General features: G+C 34.0%; 1 protein-coding gene across 1 annotated transcript; it reads right to left on the bottom strand.

Moving 5' to 3' along the window:
• Window positions 1-4310: 4310 nt before the first annotated feature.
• LOC144700419 (uncharacterized) lies at window positions 4311-5667 on the bottom strand. The gene is made up of 3 exons (XM_078571839.1): window positions 5472-5667; window positions 4692-4824; window positions 4311-4610 (listed from the first exon to the last, which is right to left on the bottom strand). The coding sequence occupies exons 1-3, from the start codon at window positions 5627-5629 to the stop codon at window positions 4554-4556; spliced, it is 348 nt and encodes a 115-aa protein (XP_078427965.1). The 5' UTR covers window positions 5630-5667; the 3' UTR covers window positions 4311-4553.
• Between the last annotated feature and the right edge of the window lie 6458 nt (window positions 5668-12125).

Here is a 12125-nt window from a genome sequence, read left to right as displayed (position 1 = left end):
GTGGAAGACAATGATTTTTCAATGTTCAACAGTTCAGATAGTGCCACGTGGCATGATTGATGATTAATCCCAAAAATTACTTAAAAAATTCATATAGAATCAAATAAAGGGCCAAAATAATAAATAAATATGTTATGTCAAGAAATATATTTATTTATACCTTCATAAATATGATGTACAAAAATAAAGGAAAAATCATACTTGACTCCAAATAATAGTTTCTTTCAGAATATAATGTCAACATATGTAAAATACTTTAAAAGTCATAAAATAGATTTAATCATCTTAGGGTTGATAGCACTCACATGTAATCACTTTAATGAAAATAAACAAGTAAATATTTTCATATTAACCTATTAAAAATGTGAGTTATGAAGTATTTCAGTACGATGCAGTTGAGTTTTAGGCACCTTCAATTAGCTACTAGCTATTGAGGTAACACGAAGACAGATAAACTAAGGCCATGAAACACTATTTGATAGTCATCTCAAGAGTCTATTCATGGCTCACATGCTCAAGGGATCTTCTGCATACGCTGGTGTGTTGTCGATGATTGAATTGACAAGGAAAATCAACTCAGAGATTGATTCTACCTTCAATTCATTCATGACTCGTACTTAACTTGATTGAGAATGCCAAGGGAAAACCTTTAGGGAGAAAAAAATCCTTAGGCCCATTATTTAGTATGACCAACCGGGAGTTCAATGTCCTTCAGAAGGCCTAATGTTCGAAGGACGTTAAGATAACCCTTTCACAAAAGGATTTATGAAACAATGAATATTTACAATGTGGTCTAAAAGGTCACTAGAAGAGGAACTACCTTTAGTGCCTCATTAAGATAGCTCAGAGAAAGTTCAAGCATAGGGATGCTTCAATTGCTTAAAAGTGAAATAAGTTGAGATAAAAAACATGAAGTTGAGGCTACGAAATATCTTTAAGATTACAATGATCTCTATTCAGTTAGAAAACCTCAACCTTCACTTGGGAATTATGATATCTTTGGAAGATTATTATGTTCCCAGCATAATAAAGAACATTATATCTGTTATGAACAGATTTGGATATTCCCATTCTATTGAACAATAGATGTTCCATTTATTTGAGAAACAAATTGATTACTTCGGCATCAATAGTAAGGGAATTAATGTATTGGATGTTTTTTACCACTATCTCAACATGATATTGCTCCTAACTAGAGCAAGAACTATGTGAAGAAGGCTCATCTTCATGATCATATAGAACATTGGCAAATGTAGATATGGTAAGATGCGAGGGATGCATAGTTAGTGTATTTTCTTTTGAATCATATGCAAATCTCTGAACATAGCGTATGGGCAAAGTACCCATGTCTCATATCTACTAAATAGTGTATGATACAAGCTGAGGTACGAGTCTACCCACCTGAAAGAATATCAAAACTTTTGATGAGATCAAAGATAAGAAAACCTGATTATGGTTCATGCAATTTATGAAGGATAATGTTATCCTAATTCAACTAACTCAACCACATACGTCTCAGATAAATACTTCAATTAGAGTGGAATCACACTTTGTTGGACATAGTGTGATCCACGAAAAGCTATGTAAGATTGCTAGGGATGAAATGGGTGTGGGAACTAATTATAGTTGCATGCCTGATGAGCTTGTTATCTAGTTAATTCTAATCCATAAGAGTTGTCTAAAAATAATGAAACCAAATTCTAAGTATGGGAGTCTTCTCACCCATAAGATGCGGGATGACTCAGATAAGCTAGAGTTGAGGACTATGAGGAATGGCTTTTATGGGCATCCAAATCAGATATTTTGGATGATACTTTTACTGCCTTGAGTAACAAAAATTATTCTGTTGGAAAAGGATTGTCTTTTTGTTAGATATGTATCTTCTATGAAACGCTAGTGGGAGCAAAAGTAGTATCGGATGAAATTCCAAATTCAAAACTATCACAACCTCGTTATAAATGACTATGTCCTGAAGCTGTTCAGATGTATACCAAAGAACTTCATGTTTGGTAGAGAGGACTGGACAACTTGATCATAATATTGAAAATCATGATTTGAGTGAATGTCAAGATACTTTATCTTTGAGATGTCAATCTCTAACCTACGAAGAGGCTATTCTAACTGTGTGAATGAGTGAGAACATAGGGATTCTGAAATTTGGTCCACGGACCTGAACCAAGTTTGGAGTTTGGTCGACACTCAGAAGGATATGGTACTCATCGTGTATAGGTGGATCTTTAAATAAAGATTAGTCCTGATGGACAAGTTCAAATATTTCAAATGGAATGTGCAAAGAGGAAGGGTTCTGACTAACTGCCATGATAAACCAAATTGTGACAAATTAGTGCATACTAGATGTAGATTTGTGTGTGATCTTTGGAGAATCTAGTTTGGAACTCCATGTAGCATTTAGAGATTGCATGTGCTGTGATGTGTAAACCAGGAGGAAAGATGTATATTTCTCCAAATGGATTGGGAAATGACACTATCAACGATAAAACTATATTATAATTTCATTTCTTGTATCAAGATTCAAGACATTCAAATTATATATATCTACGTAGTTGTAGAAATAGGGGCAGATCGATTATCATCAAGATAATTTTAACAGTAAATGTCAGAAAACATAATTCATCACCCTTTTAGGCACATTGGACAAAAGACAACCCTAAATCTAGAGAGATTATGATTGTTTCTTCGTATCTGCATGCTACTTGTCAATTATCACTTGAACTTACTGTTGCTTCCCTTGTAGTTTTTACCAATGATGTAAATGAATTTGAAACCAAAGAAGAGCTAACTGGGGATAAAAGCCCAAAGTTTAGTCAGATTGATATTTATGACAAATTATAAAAAATGGATTTTGATGTCAGTTAAGTCAACATAACTTCTGGTCAATTGAGACAACGATTGGGTTCTGTCATTGTAGAATCTTTATATGAAAAATCATGTACGTTGGTAATAATTTAAACAGCCGGACCAGGGGGGTGGGGCTGGTGTTCAATCGCTATGACCGTCTTCATTTGGATTTGAAAACCTGTGTTACATGTTCTAACTAGAGATGAAAGAGCGCACGACTTTTTTAGTTAATTTTCAGCCACTTTCAAATATGACACAATGTCCATCGTTGGCCGTAAACTGAAAAACAGCGATACTTCAACTCCCTCTTCTTTGTGGAGTTGACAAGCTTTCACACTTTTAAAAACACAGCTCAAAACTGGTATTGCAAGATGAACCAAACTGTGCTATAACACTTGAAATAGAGAGAAGGTTCAAATGATGAACAAAAGCCAAATGGAGAACTTATAAGGCTCTCATTTACATTACTTATAGAGTACGTGCATATTTTTTTCAGAATGGAGTATTTTTATTACAGTTTGATTTGAGGTTTCATGAATCAAGATAAAGGTTAAAGTAAATATTACCTTCTCCCAGACCTGTTCTTTGGAATTCCTACCAATGTCATATCTCTCCTGATTTTGGGCATGCAAATCTTAGTCAAATCTGAGCAAATTGGTTGAGCATGTTACCTATTCCATTTACTAATATCCAAATATCATCCATTCTAAAATATCTTCTGATATCAATCCACAGACTTATTAGGAGATGTGGTTGATATATATATCCGTGATGCAAGTAACATGGCAATGTCGATTGATAGAAGTGTCAAGAGATTCCTCGCTCAATGTCAAAAGAAGAATTAAAGGTGGACGGAGAGATCAGCTAAAAGAACGAAGAAGAATTCATGGAGGACTCCTCGTGTCTTCTGATATCTTCATACATTCAAAAAAAAATGTATGAAGATATTTTATTTATACCTCAACTCCCACGTGCTTAGTCAACGCTGAGTCAACTTACACGAGCCTACGTTTCTTCCTTTGATATTGCTTAGAGAAGAAACGTTGCGCATCATCTTCATAATTTTTTTTTTGAATGAATCTTCATACATATTAATAAACAGATAAAATATCTTCACCACGAACCTTTAACACATCGCACTATCTTTAACCACATATTCATTGTCCAATCACTGACAAATAGTATACTTAATGGTGTAAACTTAATTTAACACTTTCATAGTATTACAGAGAGATATAACCGCTGAAAATCTTATAGATCTCTGCGCTTTAACAGACATTTCTGACTTCTGCACGGCAGTATTGTGGATGAAACAAGCTATTTATGAGCTAGAAAACCTTAAAATCCTTCTTACGAGGTTTGTTATATTATTTCGCTCGACTATCTTCTTCAAGGAAACCCGATTTCGTTCAGTTTCCAAAAACCCCGATACAAGAGGAACATTCTCATCATTCGATCCCGAAATAATATTTATTGAAACTGGATGAAAATAATGTTCTAAAAGAGAAGATATGAACTAACGTTAAATATCTTTTCACAAAAACATGTCATCGATCGATTAACAATTAAGACCACAAATTTTGAGGAGATAAGCAAGCAAATATACCATAAGTTCATGGAAGATTTGTTTATCACGGTCGTGAAAATCCACCCTCCAACTTCCAAGAATCTACCATTGCAATATACTCTGCTTCTCAAGCTGGCTCATATAGTCCCAGGACATGACCATCGAGGCACCGCATAGAGGCAACCTATGAAGGGCAAGAGGGATTAAAACTTATGATTCTTCGCAATTATCCAAAATCATACTAAATATTTTGTCGAAACCATACTTTCCCATGGATTTCATGTTTGATCGGACCATCCAATTCCGCCCCAAGCGCCATCAACTTTGCCACTGTTCCACTTACGTCGGCCACAGTGAAGGATAACATTGATGAATATCCGGTCTGAGTGGGAAGATCCCTGAAAGGGAAGAAGGAAATGAAGCTACCTTCTCAATTAATATCGGAATTTTTTTGATTTTTTAATCATTGATGTAGACAGGCTCATGAACTTCGTTCTTCATTTGTCCTAATTTATTGATTTCAGCATGTGCATAAATAAAGATAGGAGGCCTCGACCACTGAAGGCGAGCATTACACGCAAAAAAACAGTTCCTGCAACGGCGCCAGGAAAAACAAGGGGAAAGGGAAAACATCAAAAGAATGCATGAATTCGATAAACTAGCGCTGTGAATCGAATTAAACCTCATAAACCCGTCGTCGATCGAAATCGGTCGAAAACTAAAGCGAAGAAATAAAGTTCTAATGCTGAACGCCAACGACATCAAAACTGGCCAGAATCTCCCGCGTTTTGAGAATTTGCAGTCAAATTAAGGAGGAAAAATGAATCCCGAGTCAAGGAACGCAGGTTTCATCGCACGATTATAGCATTTTTCATCAAATACTACCCTAAAAAACAGGGAAGGGGATAGCTAGATCACAAAAAAAACGATTATTTATAAGCTACCAACGTCGGTAAAGCACATTCACTGAAACCCACTTCTGGGAACCATAAAAAAAAGATCACATTGCTTTGGACAATGAAATCCAATGGAAGGGAAGAAGAACCTGGTTGACTGCATGAGCGCGAGCTTCAAGGGGCCGCTCTGGAGCTCAGCCCACCGGAGAGTGCAGACATCGACGCTGAAACCAAGTCCCTCTGAGTAGAACCGCGCCGCCGTGGGAACGTCCTTGTGTAGCTGCAAGAGCCATCGCAATGCCGCCATCTCCCCCTTCTCCGAGCCATGGAATTTACTCTCCGAGCTTGAATCTATTCTATAAACTGATGTTGTATATGTGGGCCGGCCCAAATATTGCTCCGACCCGAACTTTCTTCTATAGTGAGAGTCAATTAATTGGCAGCATGCGTCAATATTCATTCTAACTTATAAGTTTTTTGTTATTTGGATGGGCTTACAAAGTCTCAAAAGATCCCATTGAGAGAGACCTAAGGTTTGATATTCAAATTAATTGATTGCATTATTGATCAAATTTAGCCCAAGATCAGCCAGATTAATCTAGTAGGATCAGCAATCAGTCAGGATGATTGGATTGGGTTGTATTCATTGGACTGGATGGAACTGGATTGGATTGGATTGGATTGAATTGATATGGATTGGATCAGAAATGGGTCTACATTTCTATCATTAATAATGGTCCACCATGTCAATCAGATTCAATGCTTCAATTTAATTGACAATCTAGCTGTGAATGTGCCTAGTGATCATTAGCTCGATCAAATCATTTTATCTGATCAATTTTAGGATAGTCGGATAATTTCCATTGCCAGATCAGAATTGATCTACCATGATTGTTATTGGCTGGAGAGAAAAAAATTTATTACTTGGGTTTCGATATTGTTACAATGGTTTAGCTAAAAATAGTCTGACCTAATTTCAAACATACCAGAATTTGACCAGCCATCAGAAAAATGATGGTTGTCTGTCAAAAATGTATTTGATTGATTGACTTGGGAGATTTGATATCTGAATAGGCTTATTAGATAATCACTTTAAACTTAGCCTCCGACACATCAATCTATGCAGATCACAAAACACTGCAACATTATACATTTTTACATAATGGGCTAATTACCTTGGCGAGAAAATATAAGACAAAAAAATTTAGTAGGCTTTATAGGCTAACTAGACCTAAATGACCAATCAACTCAGTTATTCTATTTTTAATCAGCCATCTTAAACAACCGTGATATATGACTTATGGTCTGTTCAAATAATTGAATTTAGCTTCTTGATCTAAGTTTTTAAAAAATGTGTTTGGACAATTATTGACTCGGCTTCACTTTAAACTATTTGAAAGGGCACAAACGTCAGAAATGTATTTGATTGATTGACTTGGGAGATTTGATATCTGAATAGGCTTATTAGATAATCACTTTAAACTTAGCCTCCGACACATCAATCTATGCAGATCACAAAACACTGCAACATTATACATTTTTACATAATGGGCTGATTACCTTGGCGAGAAAATATAAGACAAAAAAATTTAGTAGGCTTTATAGGCTAACTAGACCTAAATGACCAATCAACTCAGTTATTCTATTTTTAATCAGCCATCTTAAACAACCGTGATATATGACTTATGGTCTGTTCAAATAATTGAATTTAGCTTCTTGATCTAAGTTTTTAAAAAATGTGTTTGGACAATTATTGACTCGGCTTCACTTTAAACTATTTGAAAGGGCACAAACGTCAGAAATGTATTTGATTGATTGACTTGGGAGATTTGATATCTGAATAGGCTTATTAGATAATCACTTTAAACTTAGCCTCCGACACATCAATCGATGCAGAGCACACAGCACTCCAACATTATACACTACTACACAATGTGCTGATTACCTTGGCGAGAAAATATAAGACAAAAAAATTTAGTAGGCTTTATAGGCTAACTAGACCTAAATGACCAATCAACTCAGTTATTCTATTTTTAATCAGCCATCTTAAACAACCGTGATATATGACTTATGGTCTGTTCAAATAATTGAATTTAGCTTCTTGATCTAAGTTTTTAAAAAATGTGTTTGGACAATTATTGACTCGGCTTCACTTTAAACTATTTGAAAGGGCACAAACGTCAGAAATGTATTTGATTGATTGACTTGGGAGATTTGATATCTGAATAGGCTTATTAGATAATCACTTTAAACTTAGCCTCCGACACATCAATCTATGCAGATCACAAAACACTGCAACATTATACATTTTTACATAATGGGCTAATTACCTTGGCGAGAAAAATATAAGACAAAAAATTTAGTAGGCTTTATAGGCTAACTAGACCTAAATGACCAATCAACTCAGTTATTCTATTTTTAATCAGCCATCTTAAACAACCGTGATATATGACTTATGGTCTGTTCAAATAATTGAATTTAGCTTCTTGATCTAAGTTTTTAAAAAATGTGTTTGGACAATTATTGACTCGGCTTCACTTTAAACTATTTGAAAGGGCACAAACGTCAGAAATGTATTTGATTGATTGACTTGGGAGATTTGATATCTGAATAGGCTTATTAGATAATCACTTTAAACTTAGCCTCCGACACATCAATCTATGCAGATCACAAAACACTGCAACATTATACATTTTTACATAATGGGCTGATTACCTTGGCGAGAAAATATAAGACAAAAAAATTTAGTAGGCTTTATAGGCTAACTAGACCTAAATGACCAATCAACTCAGTTATTCTATTTTTAATCAGCCATCTTAAACAACCGTGATATATGACTTATGGTCTGTTCAAATAATTGAATTTAGCTTCTTGATCTAAGTTTTTAAAAAATGTGTTTGGACAATTATTGACTCGGCTTCACTTTAAACTATTTGAAAGGGCACAAACGTCAGAAATGTATTTGATTGATTGACTTGGGAGATTTGATATCTGAATAGGCTTATTAGATAATCACTTTAAACTTAGCCTCCGACACATCAATCTATGCAGATCACAAAACACTGCAACATTATACATTTTACATAATGGGCTGATTACCTTGGCGAGAAAATATAAGACAAAAAAATTTAGTAGGCTTTATAGGCTAACTAGACCTAAATGACCAATCAACTCAGTTATTCTATTTTTAATCAGCCATCTTAAACAACCGTGATATATGACTTATGGTCTGTTCAAATAATTGAATTTAGCTTCTTGATCTAAGTTTTTAAAAAATGTGTTTGGACAATTATTGACTCGGCTTCACTTTAAACTATTTGAAAGGGCACAAACGTCAGAAATGTATTTGATTGATTGACTTGGGAGATTTGATATCTGAATAGGCTTATTAGATAATCACTTTAAACTTAGCCTCCGACACATCAATCTATGCAGATCACAAAACACTGCAACATTATACATTTTACATAATGGGCTGATTACCTTGGCGAGAAAATATAAGACAAAAAAATTTAGTAGGCTTTATAGGCTAACTAGACCTAAATGACCAATCAACTCAGTTATTCTATTTTTAATCAGCCATCTTAAACAACCGTGATATATGACTTATGGTCTGTTCAAATAATTGAATTTAGCTTCTTGATCTAAGTTTTTAAAAATGTGTTTGGACAATTATTGACTCGGCTTCACTTTAAACTATTTGAAAGGGCACAAACGTCAGAAATGTATTTGATTGATTGACTTGGGAGATTTGATATCTGAATAGGCTTATTAGATAATCACTTTAAACTTAGCCTCCGACACATCAATCTATGCAGATCACAAAACACTGCAACATTATACATTTTTACATAATGGGCTGATTACCTTGGCGAGAAAATATAAGACAAAAAATTTAGTAGGCTTTATAGGCTAACTAGACCTAAATGACCAATCAACTCAGTTATTCTATTTTTAATCAGCCATCTTAAACAACCGTGATATATGACTTATGGTCTGTTCAAATAATTGAATTTAGCTTCTTGATCTAAGTTTTTAAAAAATGTGTTTGGACAATTATTGACTCGGCTTCACTTTAAACTATTTGAAAGGGCACAAACGTCAGAAATGTATTTGATTGATTGACTTGGGAGATTTGATATCTGAATAGGCTTATTAGATAATCACTTTAAACTTAGCCTCCGACACATCAATCTATGCAGATCACAAAACACTGCAACATTATACATTTTTACATAATGGGCTGATTACCTTGGCGAGAAAATATAAGACAAAAAAATTTAGTAGGCTTTATAGGCTAACTAGACCTAAATGACCAATCAACTCAGTTATTCTATTTTTAATCAGCCATCTTAAACAACCGTGATATATGACTTATGGTCTGTTCAAATAATTGAATTTAGCTTCTTGATCTAAGTTTTTAAAAAATGTGTTTGGACAATTATTGACTCGGCTTCACTTTAAACTATTTGAAAGGGCACAAACGTCAGAAATGTATTTGATTGATTGACTTGGGAGATTTGATATCTGAATAGGCTTATTAGATAATCACTTTAAACTTAGCCTCCGACACATCAATCTATGCAGATCACAAAACACTGCAACATTATACATTTTTACATAATGGGCTGATTACCTTGGCGAGAAAATATAAGACAAAAATTTAGTAGGCTTTATAGGCTAACTAGACCTAAATGACCAATCAACTCAGTTATTCTATTTTTAATCAGCCATCTTAAACAACCGTGATATATGACTTATGGTCTGTTCAAATAATTGAATTTAGCTTCTTGATCTAAGTTTTTAAAAAATGTGTTTGGACAATTATTGACTCGGCTTCACTTTAAACTATTTGAAAGGGCACAAACGTCAGAAATGTATTTGATTGATTGACTTGGGAGATTTGATATCTGAATAGGCTTATTAGATAATCACTTTAAACTTAGCCTCCGACACATCAATCTATGCAGATCACAAAACACTGCAACATTATACATTTTTACATAATGGGCTGATTACCTTGGCGAGAAAATATAAGACAAAAAAATTTAGTAGGCTTTATAGGCTAACTAGACCTAAATGACCAATCAACTCAGTTATTCTATTTTTAATCAGCCATCTTAAACAACCGTGATATATGACTTATGGTCTGTTCAAATAATTGAATTTAGCTTCTTGATCTAAGTTTTTAAAATGTGTTTGGACAATTATTGACTCGGCTTCACTTTAAACTATTTGAAAGGGCACAAACGTCAGAAATGTATTTGATTGATTGACTTGGGAGATTTGATATCTGAATAGGCTTATTAGATAATCACTTTAAACTTAGCCTCCGACACATCAATCTATGCAGATCACAAAACACTGCAACAGTATACATTTTTACATAATGGGCTGATTACCTTGGCGAAAATATAAGACAAAAAAATTTAGTAGGCTTTATAGGCTAACTAGACCTAAATGACCAATCAACTCAGTTATTCTATTTTTAATCAGCCATCTTAAACAACCGTGATATATGACTTATGGTCTGTTCAAATAATTGAATTTAGCTTCTTGATCTAAGTTTTTAAAAATGTGTTTGGACAATTATTGACTCGGCTTCACTTTAAACTATTTGAAAGGGCACAAACGTCAGAAATGTATTTGATTGATTGACTTGGGAGATTTGATATCTGAATAGGCTTATTAGATAATCACTTTAAACTTAGCCTCCGACACATCAATCTATGCAGATCACAAAACACTGCAACAGTATACATTTTTACATAATGGGCTGATTACCTTGGCGAAAATATAAGACAAAAATTTAGTAGGCTTTATAGGCTAACTAGACCTAAATGACCAATCAACTCAGTTATTCTATTTTTAATCAGCCATCTTAAACAACCGTGATATATGACTTATGGTCTGTTCAAATAATTGAATTTAGCTTCTTGATCTAAGTTTTTAAAATGTGTTTGGACAATTATTGACTCGGCTTCACTTTAAACTATTTGAAAGGGCACAAACGTCAGAAATGTATTTGATTGATTGACTTGGGAGATTTGATATCTGAATAGGCTTATTAGATAATCACTTTAAACTTAGCCTCCGACACATCAATCTATGCAGATCACAAAACACTGCAACAGTATACATTTTTACATAATGGGCTGATTACCTTGGCGAGAAAACATAAGACCAAAAAATTTAGTAGGCTTTATAGGCTAACTAGACCTAAATGACCAATCAACTCAGTTATTCTATTTTTAATCAGCCATCTTAAACAACCGTGATATATGACTTATGGTCTGTTCAAATAATTGAATTTAGCTTCTTGATCTAAGTTTTTAAAAATGTGTTTGGACAATTATTGACTCGGCTTCACTTTAAACTATTTGAAAGGGCACAAACGTCAGAAATGTATTTGATTGATTGACTTGGGAGATTTGATATCTGAATAGGCTTATTAGATAATCACTTTAAACTTAGCCTCCGACACATCAATCTATGCAGATCACAAAACACTGCAACATTATACATTTTTACATAATGGGCTGATTACAGAAAATATAAGACAAAAAAATTTAGTAGGCTTTATAGGCTAACTAGACCTAAATGACCAATCAACTCAGTTATTCTATTTTTAATCAGCCATCTTAAACAACCGTGATATATGACTTATGGTCTGTTCAAATAATTGAATTTAGCTTCTTGATCTAAGTTTTTAAAAAATGTGTTTGGACAATTATTGACTGCTTCACTTTAAACTATTTGAAAGGGCACAAACGTCAGAAATGTATTTGATTGATTGACTTGGG

Source organism: Wolffia australiana, chromosome 3 (genome assembly GCF_029677425.1).
Source record: "Wolffia australiana isolate 7733 chromosome 3, ASM2967742v1".
Taxonomy (NCBI): domain Eukaryota; kingdom Viridiplantae; phylum Streptophyta; class Magnoliopsida; order Alismatales; family Araceae; genus Wolffia; species Wolffia australiana.
Note: the sequence above shows the minus strand (reverse complement) of the source record. Positions and strands in the feature narration are given on the sequence as shown.